Source organism: Pagrus major, chromosome 16 (assembly GCF_040436345.1).
Source record: "Pagrus major chromosome 16, Pma_NU_1.0".
In the NCBI taxonomy this organism is placed as follows: domain Eukaryota; kingdom Metazoa; phylum Chordata; class Actinopteri; order Spariformes; family Sparidae; genus Pagrus; species Pagrus major.
This window is the reverse complement of record NC_133230.1, coordinates 10,425,205-10,444,542: the sequence shown is the minus strand read 5'-3', so window position 1 is coordinate 10,444,542 and position 19,338 is coordinate 10,425,205. Positions and strand designations below refer to the sequence as shown.

At 40.0% G+C, this 19,338-nt stretch overlaps 1 protein-coding gene across 6 annotated transcripts; it reads left to right on the top strand.

The window, feature by feature from the left end:
- Positions 1 to 4,792: 4,792 nt before the first annotated feature.
- On the top strand, positions 4,793 to 19,254 carry znf384a (zinc finger protein 384 a). 6 transcript variants are annotated; one of them, XM_073483275.1, is made up of 12 exons: positions 4,815 to 4,946; positions 6,122 to 6,175; positions 6,952 to 7,019; positions 7,627 to 7,954; positions 8,785 to 8,907; positions 9,533 to 9,696; positions 9,834 to 9,910; positions 10,715 to 10,939; positions 13,427 to 13,594; positions 14,657 to 14,735; positions 14,880 to 15,038; positions 15,756 to 19,254. In XM_073483275.1, the coding sequence occupies exons 2-12, from the start codon at positions 6,127 to 6,129 to the stop codon at positions 16,152 to 16,154; spliced, it is 1,839 nt and encodes a 612-aa protein (XP_073339376.1). In that variant the 5' UTR covers positions 4,815 to 4,946; positions 6,122 to 6,126; the 3' UTR covers positions 16,155 to 19,254. The 6 variants fall into 6 exon arrangements, with proteins under 6 accessions (XP_073339381.1, XP_073339376.1, XP_073339378.1 ...); XM_073483277.1 differs by lacking the exon at positions 6,122 to 6,175; XM_073483276.1 differs by lacking the exons at positions 4,815 to 4,946; positions 6,122 to 6,175 and adding an exon at positions 4,970 to 5,305.
- Positions 19,255 to 19,338: the final 84 nt, after the last annotated feature.

The following is a 19,338-nucleotide window of genomic DNA, read 5'->3' as shown; positions in this document are numbered from 1 at the left end:
CATTTTGTGTGTCTCCGTCCCACTGATGAGAAAGTCTGTGTCTTCTTTTGTCTGTGTCTGTCCCCCACTGTTTGTGTTGACCTGTAATGTCTCCTCCGTATCTGCCTTGCTGCCAAACCTTAAGTGCAACTTAACATGAACATTGAATAGAAACACACATTCAAAACCTTCATTTACTAACATTTCATAGTTCATCAGTAGTCTAAAACCACAGCCAGTGGTTTAAGCCACCACTCAAGGGTCACATTTACTGCAAAGTTTTTCTAACATGTTGAATCCGTATGTATAAATCACATAAGTTGGTCAGTCTTGATATTCAAGAATAATCAATTTGAAATGCATTACTTTAATGTATAATACCTGAATAAACATATCATTTTTACTTTATATTTTAACTTTATAGGTTATAATTGAATCATAAAATTTCAATTTAAGCAGTGAATATATAGTTTATTTAAAGCAGCTACAGGGAACTTAAATGTTTTGTTGAGTGTGGCGCCCCCTGTGGACAGAAGTGGTCGTGTATCCACCGCCTCCTGTAGTAAAGATCTTGATCTGCTGCTGGATTCTGACCTGGAAACAGACATTTAGAATAACTTCAAAGAAATCGTAAATAATCAGGTAAAAATTCCTGGAAGTGCGTTTGATTTATTCACACTGACTCAACATGACAGAAGGGTTCAAATTTAACTTTGCATTAATGTGACCCTTCATATTGAACTTGTGTAACAGAATTAGATGGAAAATTGACATGTATTAATTATTAATTTATCAATGGAGTCTTGAGTAACAATTTTATCACTCCTCAACTCTTTAAAGGTGTTATAGATAGTTGAAAACTAACAGCTTGTCATAATTGTGATACCATCTGTGAATCTGTACGGCATTACAATGTAGTATATTTTTTAAATCTGTCATTGTTTTCTTTGTGTGGTCTCAACGCTGTGTTTACTGATGTCCTGTCCTGCTTAATCACTGTTATCAATTTAAGGGATATTAAGAAAATGTTTATTGCGGACCCTTTACTTAAGGAATACCAGTTTAATATAGTTCAAATCATTAGAAACCTGTGCAGGAGCCATACATCACACTTTGACTCTGATCTTCTGGCTCAGGTTCCTTGAGGTTTGCCACCCTGCAGTCCAGTAATTAATACACTCGATGTATACCTTAAGTAAAGTGGTCCTGTTTGTGTAATTATGGCTATTATGTAGCAGCTTTCATAAAGGTGGAGGTTGTGGAACTGAAGGTAAATATTGTGTAAAGTATAGCTTTAGCCTTCTATTGTAGCATTGGGAATACCACAGTTTAATTATGAGATAATTGTACTGAAATGCTGAACTTTATATCATTATTGATGTTTTTAATGAACGCCTCATGTGATGAGATGTGAATGAGATGCTAAACAATCAGTCAGATAAGTTATGTCAGTTTGTACTTCAGGGAAACGGAACCAAACATTGTAAGGAAATCCTGTGTGATGTATATAAGTAATGTCTCACCTTCGATGTGTTGTCACCCAGAATGATGATGATGATAATCTGAAGCGTCAGTCCCTAGAAAATATTCAAACTTGCCTTACAGCTTCACCCCATCACACTGTCCCCCTCTACCTCACCATAACCTCTGGCTGGGTATTCAACACGTTTTATGTTGGCACTTTATCTTTTTTTTGTATCTGCGTACATTTCAGGCATCAAGAACTACTTAAAATCTTAAATCACGACACGACTGCGATCACTACATTTAACCAAGAATACTCACTATTTGTCTGTCTGTGATTGTGTTCTTTGCACTGCTGCTTACAGTACAGCCAAATGTATTGAAATGGCTTTCTTAAGGTTATTTTATTTATTTAAAAAATGTGTAATACTGCTGTTATGGACGCATTAACACCTGTCACACTTTTAAGTGTAATTTAATCCTGCAAATGCGTATGTTTTCAGTCAGGACACTGTGTGCTACTTTACTGTGGACTTACCAAAGTAGAAGGAGACGAGTTATAGAAAAGGAAGTGTGATGTTTGTTCTTCTGTAATGGAGTGTATTTAGTGTAATGATGATGGATATAGATATAGATGTATTTATACAGTATATATTTGATACAGTAGCGCTGTTTGCTTCACAAGTCACCATTAACAACTCTACTTACTCTTACTAACAGTGTTTCATGATAATATATTTAAGCTACAGTCAGTTTAGTAGAGTTTTAAAGCAACATTATGTAGAAATATGCCTTTTGTGCGATTTGGCGCCCCCCACAGTTTCTGAGTGCAACACCTCTGTTGTAAATAAAAAGTCCCAGGTCTGTAACAATCTGTCAGATGTAATGTAGGTGCTGACTACAAATAAAACTCATTACGTCATAACAATGTTATGTACTGAAAACCTTGTACCTTGAAGTAAACACGATGTAACGCTGTGATCCCACCGCCCCTCTGAAGTTACATAGTGCAGAAACAAGTGATAGAGACGCCGTCATCCTGTTACAAGACATTGATTTTGAAGCTCTTATTTTAAGGTTAAAAAGTTACATAATGTTGCTTTAAGTGTTATTTCAACTCCTGCTGTAGTTTGCGGGTGACCCTCTGCCAAAATTGACTTTTTTTGCATTTTATTTACCGTCTTGTGTTGTTAGGAAAATGTTATTCTAGAAACCTGTACACAGTAAACTTGCAAAAGGGAAACAATTTATGTCCTTTGCTGTTTCTGAAAACAGAATATATTCTGTATCTACTGCTGTGTTACTGTCTTACTTTATATTTAATTACACATCTGATGTGTGCATGTTTTTTGACTCTGTAAATTTGTCCCATTTTTTATTTTTTACTTTCATCAAGTTGTGTTGCTTGTGAATTGTAACTGCATAATGTTTTTATAAGGGGCCCCATGAAGAACAGCCCTGTCACATGCATGGTCGGGTCCCAATAAAGTTGTTTTCCTAAATATTTTTAAGGTTTTCCTTTTATTGATCTGTCAGTGAATCTTTATGTTAGTGGTTCACATGTACTTACATACCTGGGAGCTGCAGGTTTCTGCTGTTTGTACTGAGCAGGTCATTGCAGCTACAGTGCCTTGCCCAAGAGTAACTTGGGATGCAGTTGTAGCCTCTGCATCTTAATTTATTTATTTATCCAGGGATTCAAACCAGCAAGTCTGTAAGCACAGCCATGTGTCACCCCCTGATGCTAAAGCCAAGATGTTTCTGTGAAAGTCTCTGATGTAAACATGAGAGAATATGTTGGTGTCAACAAAAGCACTGCAGCAATGATGACGTTTTTAAAGTGGAAGTTTAGATTAATAGAAAATGTAAAATACACAATTAAATGACTGTTATACTTAAGAACAAAGCTGTAGCGTCCAAGATTCACACAGAACCTGACAGTGATGGTCCGAACCGCGCACACTGACGGGACAATTCACACCGGAAGGCACTGAATGGAGGCTGGCTGCTCTGTCAAGCTAGCCAGAGATAGCTGATGTAGTACAGGAAGTAAGATGGTTTAGCCTTTCAAATTAAAACATCAACAAAATTAAAAACTCGAGTAGAACCAGTTTATAACAAATGGAGAGCGGTGTTTACAGCAAAATATACAGTCAGTATATTAATTTGAGAAACGTTTTGAAGAAAATGAGAACTGTGAATTGTTTTATTTTATTAGAATTTTTATTATTACATCATTAGTATTGTAAAAATTCAAATTCTGAGCGCCCCTTTAAAACATTTAAAAACAAAAATGGACAAGCATTATCATAAGAATGTGAAGAAATAACAGTTTTGATTTGTTTGATTTTTTTCTAGCTACAAAAGTTTTCATGCTAACCAGCTCGTAATACCACTTTGTACCGTTAGAGGCGATAGCTCGAAAGTATAGACTTTATTTTGAATACTTTGTTTTGTTTTCAATTAAACATGAACAGCACAATCTATCCCCACAAAAAAAAGACTCAGATTCACATCTAACAAAAACAAATTAATTAATTAATAAACCAAAAAATACAAAAACAAGACAATTAAAATAAATACATAAATAAAAGTATATATTGTGACACACTTCTCACTAGATAGAGTGAGAAGTGTGATAGATAGATCAAGTACAAATACAATCAAAATACAAGGTATGGAAACAAGGTATTGAGGAGTAGTGGAACCTGAGGAGCAAGATAATAAGGTGCAGTTTTATATACAGTAATAATAATTTAACTGTAGTAGTAATAATTTAAGATTATTTGTGTGTTATGTAGTGAGCGTTATAGAGTCTGATGGCACCAGGTAGGAATGATTTCCTGTGCCGCTCCTTGAGGCAGCAGGGTTGAATGAGTCTGTGGCTGAAGCTGCTCTTAAGCTTGTCCAGAGTTTTGTGGAGGGGGTGAGAGGCGTTGTCCATGATCACCAGCAGTTTTGCCAGCACCCTGTCCTCCACCACCTCATCCAGGGTGACAAACAACAGACCCTGCCTTCTTTAAGACATCTCAACCATTGCACCTGAACATTAGTATTAACTTACGATGGAGTCAGTTCAGAAGTTACAGCAAGTCCACAGTTGGTAAAGATAATGTGTCTATATATTCAATAAAAAATCATCATATCTGTTTCTCAGGACAAAGGTGATCTTCTCTAAGGGCATACACATTTTAATTTCTGATATGCATTTTAATATTGTCTCATATTGATTTAGTTTTAAATTTGTAACGTTTGTATTATTCTCATAAAAAAAAACACGAGGGATATTCATCTATGTTTTATTTTGAAATACGTGACCGGAAGGGCAGCCATTTATCCGTCGGACTTGACTCCGCTGAGGTGAGCTGGAGGGAAAAAAAGGAAAAAAACTCGAAGAAAAAAAAGGCTCATCTGAGGGTTTGAGGGGCGGATTTGGACAAAGTTTCCCAACTGTCCCGACCCGAGGAAGCTCCGGGGGGGTTGACGGGGAATCGATTTCACCGGTAATTACCACAGGAGTTATTTGTGGGTTATTAATTATCTGTTATTTTCAGTGTGTCTGAGAGCACTGTCGTCCCAACCACCGGAAGTCTGCATGAAAGCTGCGTCTCCCACCGAGAGGCAACGGCGTCGACGTTTTTTTTTTTCCCCTGTCTTCGTTTTTTTTTATTCGAGACTTTTTTTTTTTCTCTTTTTTTTTATTTTCACTCAGCGAGATGAGCAAAGCGAGTGAGGAATGGAGGCGTAGGCAGCGAGGATGTTTGTGTTTACCAAGCGACGAGCTAGTTCAGCACATGAAAACACGGGCCTCCTCCTTGTAGCTAAAGCGAGCCAGCGAACAAAAGGAGAAAAATTAATGGAGGCAAGTTAGCTAGCTTCCCTTGTCTTGTTGCGTTCACCAGCTAACGCTAGCCATGTTTGTTTACAACTCAAGATATCTCATTAGGCGCTTGGCAGCATGTTGGGTGCAGAGCAACACATACAGGCTGAGTGGGGGTTTTTTTGCAAGGGGCACACTGATATAAATGATTTCTGACAAATTTTGTTTTTTTTGCAAGATTTCATCAATCAACGCTAACGTCAGCCCGCAGCTAGCACTGCCACAGTTTAGGAGCCAGCTTGTGCCCCTCGTCTAGAAAAAAAAAAATGGCTCTCGCAGCACTGTAACATTGACTTGGTATTACACATGATCGGGCCCCTAAGTTGTCTGCTAGCTACACTCTGTGGGAAATTAATTAATTTGCCTCAGAAGGTTGCCACATTATTTATTAATAGCTTGTGCAAGTACAGAGCGGAGACGAGGCTCATGAGAAACAAGTAAAACATGCCTCGAGTTGTGCATTGCCAGTGTTTTGCATGAAATATATCGTTGCCTCAGATGTTTCAGAGTTGATCTTGTTAGTGTACTGACCTCGTTGTGTTGAAGTTTCTTTTTTAATCCCCTAACAGTGATCAGTTATGTCAAATGTCAGTTCAGCTTCACTAACTTGTAATTAAACGCATGCTTTTCCTGGTATCGGAGCAATATGGCTGTGCATGGTATTCACTATCTGCACATGCACACAGAAAACCAGACCTCAAAACTTCTTAGGTTATTGCTCTTATGTGGGAAATAAAGTGCAAATGCATGCCAAAGTAGAACAATGAAACTATGAAACCTTCCTTTCTTGTGCTACAGAAAACATGTTGCCTATGTGTCAGTGGGAGATGATCAGGAAGCAGAAGATCAGAGGTTTGATAATGAAAAGATAGTACAGTAGTCTGTTTTTTTTAAACAGTGAGTGTTGTCTTCTGCAAACCATATGCACTCTTAGGAAGGATGTCCTTCTCAACACATACTCTCTGAGCGTCTCGTTTGGGAGAACCTCGGTGCAATGAATAGTTTTGACATAGTTTTGTTTTCAAAACTAGACTGATTAACATAACAAGACAGATCAGCCGCTCGAAGGTTGTTTAATTTGTTAATAGCGACACATACTGTGTAAGGTAGTGTTGAGGAAGTGCATGGTCTGTTTAACAAAACATTATCGAAAGCCTCAAAGACTGATTATTATTATTAGTGTGTCAGCTCTTGCCTCTTCTGTGCTCCTGTAGATTTGTTTTATGTCCATCCCTCACAGGATTTAACATCTTGACCTGATTCCTTTCCCATCCTCTTCTCTATGAATCTGATAATCTGATCAAATATTTTAAAAAAAATGATAATCCTAACAGCAGTTTGGTCTAATGGGATCCCTCAAAACTCCCCAAAAATATTTCATTGAGGCTGTTAACCAGCCAAATCTAAAAATAGGTAGTACTCCACGCTGATGCTGAAACTTGACACGTTCAGTGTGCGAGCTGATGGAGGAGAGGATACACGGAAAGGAAGCAAACTAAGATGATTGAAACGCAGCCGTGCATGGTCTCGTTTCACATGAGAGAAACAGAAAAAGAAGAGCATAGTAAGAAAGAGGAGGAGGAGGAGGAGGACAGGTGTTTTCTAAGTGTGTTGCTTTTTAATTACAGAAATAATGGACGATTCCCATTTCAACTCATCATACTTTTGGTCTCCCGTCCCCACTGTACAAGGACAGGTAGAGACATACTTATTGTTGGAATTGTCTTGAAATACACATGGTATAGTGGTATGTGCTGTGTCAAAAGATACCCAGAAAGGGTTATCACTTTGACTGTTGATTGGAAAATACTTAAAACATAACATAACACCAACGAATAATGCTGGCATAGTCTGTGAACTTTAACCTGACATTGAAGATGTTTGAATGTGAGTTCTTGATATGACGAGAGTTCACGTGATCACTCCTGTCCCTCTCCTGTCTCATCTCTTCAACCTCTCGTTGGTCCCTTTTTCGTTTACTTTTTGCATCTCACTATGCCTTCGTTCTCTGTTCTCTCCCATTGCCTTCTTCTCCTCTTCGTCTCTTGTCTCACTACCTGCCTTCTTTATCGTCATCCTTTTCCTCACCTCTATTCACACCCCACCTGTCTTCCTCATGTCTTGCGGCCTCTCTCCTCGTGTCATTCACCCTTCACCCTCTCTTCATGATCCCGTCCTCACCTTGCCATCCTTGTGAAATCCCCCAATATTGTACCCTCAACCATCCTATGCTCCTTTCCTCTTTTACTTCCTCCTTTCCTTCCTCTCACCACCAACCCGCCCCTCTACTCATCCATATCTAGATCGAGAACGCCATGTTCCTGAACAAGACCAAGGAGCAGCTAGGTCAAGAGAAGGCCGGTGCACCCTCCTTCCCTCACTCTTCGGCGTCTTCCACCGCCTCCCCGCACTACCCCACGGCTGTACTCGCCATCCCCGGCTCAGTGGACGCAGGGGGTGGGCTACGGGTGATCCCCAAGCAGGAAGGAGGTGGGGTGACCGTGGGAGGAGGTGGTGTTGGCAACAGTGGCGGCGGACCTCTTAGCGTGGTCGGCGGACACCTGCACCAGTCACACACATCCCAGAACATCACCGTTGTGCCTGTTCCCTCTACGGGTATCATGACTGCAGGTGAGTGCGCTGCTGCTTCCTTTTTCCTGCCTGAATCACGACATCCCAACTCCATCTGCCATTTCTGTATCGTCTTGCTTGAATTTGTTTGTTGGTGTCACTTTAAAATGTTTGCATGAGAGTCAGGAACACTATAGATATCCAACTGTAGCTGCTACAGATATCAATCCGATCAATTTTCCTTGTATTCATAAAAGTCTCTTTGTAAACAATATCAGCATTAACAGGTTATATGCAGCAGTTTTAAAGGGAAAGTTAAATATTTTTTCTCTTTAGATTGTTTTGCTGAGTTTTGGAGATATTAGTTGTAAAAAAAAATATCTTCCTTATGTCAAACATTATGGAACTAGATGGCATTTAGCTTGTGGTGCTCAAAGCAACTCAACAGTAATGTCTCTCCCCAGAAATCATGACCCGGTTACTAAAGATAATCTACAGACCTCGTTGTGAGCCGTTTCATGTAGGAACTATTTTCTCTTTCTACTGAACTACACCTGCCAACTGTGTCTCTGCGCAGAAGAAAGCGGGAATCTACTTGTAGATGAAAGGCTAGCTAACTAAGCTAGCCAACTGTTCCTTTAAAGAATATTGATCCATAGTATTTGTTTAAAAAAAGATAAGAAAAGAAAATTAGCATTGTGAAAACTGTATAGTTCTGTGGCTTTGACAAAGTACTTTTGTGGCTCTGAATATTGGCAGTGTCTGTAGTGAAGGTTATTCACATATTGCGCATTTAGTTAGTAACTCTCTGTAGGAATAGTAGCCTAGAATGTAAAATGTTTGTTTTGACCAAATGGACAGCCAGATCACAGTTTCTCTTTTCCTCTTAGCGGGGTTAGTGATCACCACCCCTCAAGGCACACTGGTCCCCACTGCCTCCACGCAGTCATTTGTAACTGGACCCCACACTGCCACCACCATGATAGTGTCTGCACTGCACCCCTCAAATACAGGTAAACACAGGCACTTGGGTCCTTTCGACATGTCAATGCAAACTGCAGTTTGTTGGATAATGGTAGAAGTTTATGCTTACTACTTTTAGACATTTATTTGTCAAAAGAATTTGAATGAGATTTTTCGGGAATGTCTTACGTTACAATTCACACAGTAAAACAACTGAAACCTGCCCACTGTAAATACTGCTGGCCAGTAAGCAGCTCTAACGGAGCAGGTGGGAGTGACACAAACTTTTAGATGATTCGTTATTAGTTTGGTTAGTTAGTAAAACCTTTTTTCTCAGGATATAAATTCTTAAAACATTTAATCTCCTGAGGTGAGATCAGACACACGTGAGAGTCCTGTTTTCTACCCACCATTTATTTACCTCAGCATTCGTTTTGTTGTTACATCCGAACACATGCAAGTATACACACACATGTGTTTGTCCATACTCTTTCATGAGAGGTGGTATGGCTGCTGACCGAGGCAGCACGTCTCTCTGCATTGTAACTCATGTAGGTGATGTGTGGCTGATTACGTCACATTTTTCCATCTCTTATAGATGCTGTCTTCACACAACTCTCCCTTCCCTCCCTCTCTTTTGTCTTTCGTGTCTTTTTACTTTTCTCTTGTTACCAGACAAGAAGGAAGACATTTCAGTCCCTCCTGCAGTTGTCATGCCGACGCCATCAAAGCGAGGCAGGAAGAGCAAACAGGGGATGGGAAGATTAGCTGGAGTGGGTGGGGTCCTTCCTCCAGGTAGCGATGCATTAATTTTGGCACACCTCGCTGCTGGAGGACAGGTGAGGGTCTCCTGTGTTCCTTCTCTTTTGCAGTCTTTTGTGAGACTTCTGATAAAACTGTTCTTGATTTTCTACACAGCATGAATTATCAGTGCTTGTGCCTTCTTCATAACTGATTTATTGTTATTTTGTTACAGCACCCCACTGCTGACCCATATGACCTGTCAAATGATGAGGATGATCATACCAACAAAGATGGCCCCAAATCCTACAGGTAGTGGAAAGACAAATCAGAGAAAAGCATTAGGATCGTTCCGACACCAATAGCAGTATCAGACTTTCATCCATGACAGTCTAAAATGCTGGATCAGTTTGGCTAGTACCTGTATGCAACTCACAGATCTTTTACTGTAAGGTCGTCAATATCTATAAATAGCGAGCGCTTTGTGTGACTTCAAGCACATTAGCAAACGTACCTTTACATTTTGGGTGTCTGTTTGGTGACAGGAGAGAGACGCTGTATCGAAACTGCAAAAACAACATTTAAAGTAGTTAACCCACATTAAACGACTGAATACAATATAAACTGTATATCTGTATCTGATCGGTACTCAGTGTCATCAGATACGCAAGTTGAGGTACTGAAATCGGTACCGGTAAGGAAAAAATGGTATCGGAACATTATTGTGATGTTGTTGTGGCGTCACAGATTTTAATTGTACATTATTGACTTGTCACCTGCCTACTGGTGTTGTCACAATACAGGGATTTCTTCCTTCGATACAATACCTTGAAAGATATCAATATTCGATACCGTAATCGATACCACAGGGAGAAACTGAGGGCATAATAATGACCATAGTCTGAAGAGTGGGATAAGACGGGCCTATGTGGGCACTATAGTCGTGCATGTGTCAGCTTACTGTTGTAGCGAAATCGTAGCAGGTGTATTGATTCTGTGGAAAATGAGAAGAGTTTTAAATATTCAGAATCGATATGTTGATATTTTTGACAACACTACTGACTACTTTGTTTACCGTAAAGGTTTTCTTCTCTCTTTCACTCCTCACTTGCCAAGGTGTCGGATGTGTGCAGTGACGTTCTTCAGCAAGTCAGACATGCAGATCCACGCCAAGTCCCACACTGAGGCCAAGCCCCACAAGTGCCCCCACTGTTCCAAGTCGTTTGCCAACTCCAGCTACCTGTCCCAGCACATCCGCATCCACAGCGGGGCCAAGCCCTACACCTGTACCTACTGCCAGAAAACGTTCAGGCAGCTCAGTCACTTACAGCAGCACACACGGTACTGGGCTGACTGGTTTGTGTGGTCCTGTGAGTGTGTGCGTCTGCTTGTTCATGTGGTTTCTGTTGTTAAACCATGTGTGTGGGCCTGTGTGTGGTGACTGATGAAGGGGGGAAGGGGTGGCCAGTTTAGGATATGCCAGGGGAGAGTGTTGACAGTGTAAAGCTCTTTTTGCACAGTCTAAAGCCGCGTTTCCACCCAAAATACCCAGAGTCAGCCAGTTGTGGTCTGTTGTGTAGAGACCGCAAGGATTAGGCAAATTAATCCGCTGATGTATACAATAACACACTCAACTATACAACAAGAACTGATCAATTATAGGCGTCGATTAATCTGTCATCGCGTTCCTCTGTAATTCTATGTTAATGTGTCAACAGACCATACGCTACGCTACACCACCCTAGGCGGTTGCTCAATTGTTGTATTGGTTAAATGTTTGTCTGTATGGAGATTAATAGACAGTGATAATGGATTTTGCATGTTAACACACTGAAGACCATTAAGTGAGCAATATATACTCCATCAAAGACAAGAAGAGGACTATTAAGTGCTGCTACAGCAAGCGCATCAATTACAGTATAAGCCCGACTATGCAGCCCTTCAGTGGTTTTTCGTTTAAGGCTTAGCCGCTACAATACACATTTAAATTACATATTGACATAATTTGCACTGAATGTCCTGTCTTCCATGTCAAAGTATCCATTACTAATGTTGACAATGACAGGTAACTGTTGTGGCTAAGATGTTTTTGAGGTTTTAAATGGCTCCTTAAGTAAACCCGACTAAACTATATTTACCATTTGTAATTAAATTGTGTTCAGTTTTGGCTTTTTCTGAGTATTTTCTTATTTTTAAACTAGTGGCCTTGTCTAAGTATAAACTTGCGTTTAATCGTCAGGAAATTTAATCATCAAGAACATCCCTATTGGAAAGAGTTTGTCAAAGCTTCCTATTGCCTGGGGAAAGTTCCTGCGGTGGAAACGCGGCTTAAGCATCACTTTTGAAGGTGCAGCACTTCCTTACCAAACTTTTGATTAAATCATCGTTGCATGTTACTTTTATGTATTTGTAAGTGAAAATTAACTGAATTATCAGGACAGGAAGTCAGCATCATCATTAAATGTAACAATTGCTTTGGTCACTTACAAGCGATATTATGTTTTGTTATGCTACACTGAGTCTCAAAACAGCTGCATCGATGTTTAATAGTTTAGTTTTATTTATTTATTTTTACTGACTCAGGCTAATGATCAGATTACACAGGCCTGGTACTATGATGTTGGATGAAACAGCGTCTGCCATAAATACCAATGCAGATCTCACTTTTCGTATTGCATAAAAAAAATTAGTTTCAGTTAGCACCAATATACACCTTTATTTAGCAGGTGATTGGTTTTAACTTCCTCAGCCTGCTCATGATACTATAACACACTGGAAACTACATGCATGTTGCCTTATCTTAGTTATTCTCTTTTCTTTGAATCCATCTCTGCTTTCACACAACTCCTTCTAACATCCCCTCTGTGGTTCAAAGCACCTTCTTGTGGCCTTTCACTGTCATTGTAGTCACTTGTGATGTTAAAACACTCCCTTCTCATTTTTTTATTTCCTTTCAAGCAGAAAAAGCTGTGAAAATAGAGTTTCAGCTAAGATCACATGGCAATGTTTTTAAATGACAAAGCTGATGATTAGTTAGTGAAAATGTGTCAGCTGGAGGGACAGTGTTTTCTTTTAATCACACACGTCTGAGTACTCTGTACATGTGTACAATAATTTACCCATCAAACCAAAACAGACTCCTTGTTGCTTTCACCACTCTTTGAGTCTGCCTGCATGTCATACACACCCTCATGATTATATTTCCTAAACAGATAAAGCCACTAATCAAACTTTTAGAGTAGTTTTACCTCGAGTACATGTTACTCTGTGTGACCGTGTCAGTGATGAGAGCACCTGTCTCCCATTCATACCGCCATGACTGTTATGTTTGACCTTATCTTTCACCTTCTTCGAGTTTTCATTTCCCTTATTGCCATGCACTAGACTTTCTTTGTAGGATTCAGGCCATTAATTTTAAACAGGAAGATGTGCTCCACTGGCCTGCCACTCATCCTGAATTTATATTTCCATTTGACTGCAGCAGAGCCAGACATTCATAGACACTCACACTCCACTCAAAGCAGGGCACACCAAATGGAGAGACTGCAAGAGAGAGAGAGAGAGAGAAAGAGAAAAGCGTGACTGTGCTTGCTGTATGTTTTTGTTCTGTGTTTTCACAACTCAGACACAGCACAAAGAGCACACTGTCAAACTTAATGATCTATGATCAAAGCAGTTGATCGCCGATCCTGTTAACTTATCGCATGATTTGGTCCTCGGTTCATCGTGAAGTTTGGTCATGCTGTAGCTTAAAAATCTCTCGCTGTTTCTCTCTCTGTTTCTCTCTCTCCATCTCCTCACCCCTCCAATCCCGGTTTCCCGTGTTAGAAACCACACTGAGGCCAAGCCCCACAAGTGTCCCCACTGCTCCAAGTCGTTTGCCAACTCCAGCTACCTGTCCCAGCACATCCGCATCCACACCGGGGCCAAGCCCTACAGCTGCTCCTACTGCCAGAAAACATTCAGGCAGCTCAGTCACCTACAGCAGCACACACGGTACTGGGCTGGGCTGGGCTGTGTTTGAATGGCTGGATGTGTTTTTCTGTGTGCATGTATGGGAGCTGGTGAGTGGAGAGTTATGGCATTGTGATTGTTTGCATCTTTTACACTAAGTCTTTGGTGCCATTCAAGTTTTGGAGGCAGGCTGTGTTGTCAGAGGGTCTGCCACGATGTCTTTTTTAAATAATTAAATCCGAGTTCCCAAAGACATTAGCTGTTCTCACTCGGATAACTTTTTCCTCACATTGATAACAGGTTACCTGTCAGTCACAGCCACGACCTGGCTTATGGTAATTTCCAGCCTTGGGTGGCTTAAAGGTAGAGAAGGCGATTCTGAAGAGAGATAGTTGGTTGGCTGCAGCCGAGAATCTGACAGCAGTTTAGGCAGCACTTGCTACTGATTTGATGCTGTTAGATCAAGTGCTAGTGCAAGATGTCCCTCTTAACACTTTTTAAACAAAAAGTATATCTTGAAAACTGACGACAGCCAGTGGACAGCGAAGTGCCTGTTTATCTTACTAGTGAATGGAGGAAAAAGCCCATGTGTTTGATCTGCAATGAAGCAGAAAGGGACATTTCCAGGCTCAGTACTCAATTGTTGAAACATATGTTCCAGCATCGAGGTTTAGGATGTTCGCTGGCATTGTTTTCACATGATTAAATTCCTAGCTTTACATAGGATATGTAAATGTCCAGCTCCTCTTGCACTACACGGTGGATTGAATAGGCTGCAGGGTAAAGTTTCTGAAAGCTTTGCAGTGGTACCAAAAGAAAATATGAGAAATTACAGCCTGATCTACTCAGGTCTTAATCTTAATGCCATTAAAATACACTTAATATATTCAGTGTTATTTATTTGTTAATGATGGTTGATGATATCCAGTATGTCTCAGGAGGAATGAGCACACTGCATTTTGATTGGCATAACACTGCTGTATATACAATATGTTGCAACATACTAATACTCCCAATAATGTCCATCACTCTTATGTTTATTTTCATTTTGCAAATGTAGTAAAAAAAGTCATAAACTAATGGTGTGCCTCATTTATTTTTCAGGATTCACACCGGTGACCGACCGTACAAGTGCAACCATCCTGGCTGTGAAAAATCTTTCACTCAGTTGTCAAACCTACAGGTAAATTAAGTTACAGGTTTTATCCTTGTTTGTTTAAAGTGAAAAAGATCTTTTGTGATTTTGAAGCACTGTGTATTTGGAAAACATAACTTATTGGGTGTTTATCCAAACCCTCCTCTGTATCATTCTTTCTTTTCCCCACAGTCTCACCGTCGGCAGCACAACAAAGATAAGCCGTACAAGTGCCACAACTGTAACCGTGGTTACACAGACGCTGCCAGCCTGGAGGTGCACTTGTCCACACACACCGTCAAACATGCCAAGCTGTTCTCCTGTGGCCTCTGTAACAGATCATATACCTCGGTAGGTACCGTCAAACATCAGACATAAAATTTACATGCGATTCTTTACTAAACATGACAAAGAACATATATATGGAGAGAGTTGCAGGCTTGGAGAATGTATGTCTTGGTAATAAATATAGTCGCCTCAATCTGATATACAGTATATTTATATTTACAATTAGCATGTTTTGATTTAAAGAATATCTTGAGTTCTGTCCTCAGGTATTTTTTTACAAAGATTGTACTTTACTACGCGGAGATTAATGGCTTGCATCGCCACTTAATGTCCTAATTTGTCGCCATTTTTCATGGTTGACTTTGGTTACACAAATGTCTTAAGGTGCCAATTCCTTTAAACACAAAGATGATTGCATCTGTTTTATGCACTGCTGCAAATCAGCTGTGTTTAACACATATGTAGAGCATTTTCAGCTTCCTCCAGCCTGCCTTTAATCAACCCATTTGCCAGAATTAATGTGTCAACATTTACTCTGACGTTGGTTTGTGGCAGGATTAGGAAAGTCATGATTTAAGACGCTGGCAGATAAATTCTCCAAATCTTTTCTTACTGGCCAAATCAGTCAAGCAACCCACATGAAACACATTTACTGAATATATTTTTGTATGTATAGGGTCAAAAAGTGTTCCATGAAACTTGCATTAGACAGATCCCTTCCTTCTGCGTTTTTTCTCTTTGGTGCCATCATGTTTTCTACTTCTCTTTCCCCACCTCCAGGAGACATATCTAATGAAACACATGAGGAAGCACAACCCCGACCCGCTAACAGTGGCAGCAACGGTAGCTGCTCAGCAGGCCCAGGGCCTTACACCAGGCGGAGCAGGCAGAGGCCGAGGACGTGGCCGAGGGAGAGGAGGCGGGGGCAGAGGGGGTCAGCTCCAAGCCCAAACCAACCCTAACAACCAGAACCCTGGACCCCCCGGCAGCTACCAGTCACACCAACAGCCCACGGAAGCTGTGGTTCAATGCCCGTTTGACCTGCACCAGTACAAGACAGTGTCAGCCAGTGAGATCCAGTACAAACCAGTCACTGTGGCAGATGTGCCAGTGACCCACAAAGACCTCTGCCTCACCGTCTCCACATCGGCCATTCAGGTGGAGCATATGAACTCATAGGCTGCGTCTTCCCACTCTGTTTGAGGAATTACTAATTGTGTCTGCAGTGTAAAAAGGTCCATGTGAACAAGTAATTTAACTGTATTCAGTGTTATACTCTTCGTAAGCAAGAAAAACGGCTGTGGTGGAAAGTTTTACTATCTTTTTAGACATATGCAAATGATCTGGTTTACTGACACTTGACTGAATTTGAAAATGTAACTAGACACAAGTGCAGGGGTTTTCAAGAACTGTGGGTCTTCCCTCAGACAAAGCTTTGAAAAAGGCACCGACCACCTCACCACACTTAGCCTATGGGATCATGATTATGTTGTTTGATCCCACAGACACTCAATAATTGAGCCAAAACAGCCTGATTGTGGTGTTTAATATAACTTCAGACTGCAGCAAATAGAACTTTCTTTATAAAAGAAAGTTCTGCCCAAAGGCATTTATTAGTTTCTGACTCTGGGGAAGTGGGAAAACACCAACACCACAAAACTACTGCATTACTAAACTATCTCTTTACATTAATTCACACAGATTAAGGCTATTCTGTTGATAACTAAGGTAATAAATCATGTGATAATTTCTTACTTCCATTTACTGAGCCTCCCCTGAAACTGTATGGGGCTTCCTGGGGATGTCCTCCTCCCACTTTGAAACTTCTGCACTAGTGGAATCAGTTTAGACCCACTTTCCTTTGGCTTTGAGTGAAATTATTTTCAAAGGGGTTGAGTGGGTCATTTTCAAAGATAACGGTAAAATTGAATCCACACAATGCCAGTTTTCCCTTTTTTAAGAAGTTTTAATGCTGAGTACAACAGTAAATTACTTGTTAGAACACAGATATTTTACAATGTGCTTCTCGATTCCTGAGCCCACTTGTGCCAAGTATCTCTCAGTAGAAATGCTGGTCTAGGACACTGATATGCGTAGTTTATTCTTCAGCCTGAAAACACATTCTTCCAGTTTGTGAAGACTATTGAAAACTAATCAGAGATCAGTTTTGGCTTTTATATCATTATAATAATAGAGGACACGATAAAATCTGGTCCTGAATTTCTCAAAGCATCTTGAGTCTGATTTCACATTTAATCAGCCATAAGTTGATGGACCGGACAATGACTTAAAATATAGTTAATACACTGATCCTAAACCAGCAGTCCTCCTCTGAGAATCTTGAGCAAAGAGGCTCATTGGTGTCCCTTCTCTTTTGTTTTTTTGTATTGCGTTGTTTGCAATAGGCATCAAAGGAGGATGAAGGTGTAAAATATCTGTAAAATAATATTTACACTATTCTCTGCACATCTATGGTCCAGAGAATAATGTAATGTTTGAACACATTCAGATCACATTAATCTGAACATTCTCCATTATTTAGTTTAAGCCAAAACGAAGGAATCAGTGATGAAAGACAGGAGATTTATTATAGCAACTGAGATGGAAGAGCTGACCCGAAAAATGAGGAAGGCCTGGGTTGATAAATTTAAATTGCTTTTGAACAACACTGCTGAGGTACCGCAGACAGAAGAGGTTGGATCACAAAGACTGAATTGAAATCACCACAAAAGAAGAGGGGCAGCAGAAAGAAAAGAATGTGGTGTAGTCCAGGATTAGGCTAAAGCCTGGGGCTGAATCTCAACGTGTGCATTTCACAAATCATGATGTCCTTATTTACACTCAACCTTCCATCGGGCAGGAAGGAGTTGAGGAACCATTTCTTTTTCGGAACCCAAAGTATTGAACAAAAGAGACGGACCTGTGCACTAAATGTGAGGAATCTGCAGCAGAGCGAGATGGAAACATGAGAGAATAAAGGGGTTGGGGGGGTGGGAGGGGTCATAAAGAAAGCACTTGATGAAGCTTGTACTTCATGCCTATGTTTGTCATCATTGTACTTTTTTTTAATATATCATATGTATGTATTTTTCTACCAATAGAGGAACGTGTGAACAAACTCAGAGAGAAAGCAAAGTGATTGCATGAATGCGAAGGGAACAGAGAGAAAAGTCCTTAAAGAGTGATTTTTTCCCCATTTTTTGTAACTATTCAGATTAAGGCAGTTTGCTATCCTCCAATGAGTTAAGACGGCCCAACTCAACATTGACAGGGCAATTGTTGGGGAAATGACTGTGTGATAAAAATGGCTGACAGGTACTGTTATCAATCTTTTTTTAAAGAACTTTTCATACATATTATTACTACTTTCATTATAACTGTATTGCAAATGTTATACACATTATTATCAATCCGAGGCATTATTGTATTGCAGTATGCTGTACATAAAATAGATAGAAAATACTTTTTTCAACTGTAAAAGGGAAGTATGTCCTGTATAAAGCATATATGGAAACTAAAGGAACTCAAATTAACAAGTACCAAATCATTGGCCGTATCCCAGGTCACCTTTAGTTCTGATGGACCAGAGCATCCATCCCCAGCAAAGTCTGCAAAATAATGATAAACTCCAGGCCTGAAAACTTTGGGGATTGCCCAAAAAGTTGGTTAAACTATGGTAAAATCATTTTCTCTTTCTGTAATGTGTGACTACGCAACATTTTTTGCAGTTTCAACCACCCTCGCCCTTTGCACTCAATTCAGTCTATTTATGATGTAACCTGAAAAAGGTTTGGCCAAGTTAACTGAAAGTTTAGTTTGTCGCCAAGATGGTTGTGGCCCAACGCAACCTGAAAATCAATTCTTAATATTGATCAATCATGAGAATTTCTTCATGAACATTTTTACAAATCAACTGAGAGTATATCTAACAATTAAATTAAATTAAATGGGGCTGTGGTGTAGGTGACCTGGGACACTGTTGCCATGTTTTTGTGCACAAGCTACCCAATCAAAATGTTCAAGCAGCCTGTACAACAGGTTGATTGTCTTCATGTATACTCCTCCTTGTATTTCATTGTGTCCTTTTATGAAAAATAACACATTCTCGATATTCTTGTTAATATTATTACTGATGCTCCTGATAATAATACAGTTATTAATGACCCTCTTATGCTACACTCTTGCATACTGTATGCACAGTTACACCTCTTGCTCATCTGAACAGACTGTTTCTTCCCTTACGGAGAATAAAGTTCGAAAACAGTTTATGATGAAAAAACGTAATTGTCTGATTTCTTTATTAAAATCCAGACTGCGTGGTACTAAGTTAGGTCTGTTTCTGCATAGGTTTCTTATATGTATC

What these genes read in the sequence shown, in the direction of transcription:
- znf384a (XM_073483275.1), top strand. Translation starts at nt 6,127, where the DNA reads ATGTTGCCTATGTGTCAGTGGGAGATGATCAGGAAGCAGAAGATCAGA. An exon ending in TCCCCACTGTACAAGGACAG is followed by an intron (nt 7,020 to 7,626) that starts GTAGAGACATAC and finishes ATCCATATCTAG; the next exon opens with ATCGAGAACGCCATGTTCCT. An exon ending in CACTTACAGCAGCACACACG is followed by an intron (nt 10,940 to 13,426) that starts GTACTGGGCTGA and finishes TTCCCGTGTTAG; the next exon opens with AAACCACACTGAGGCCAAGC.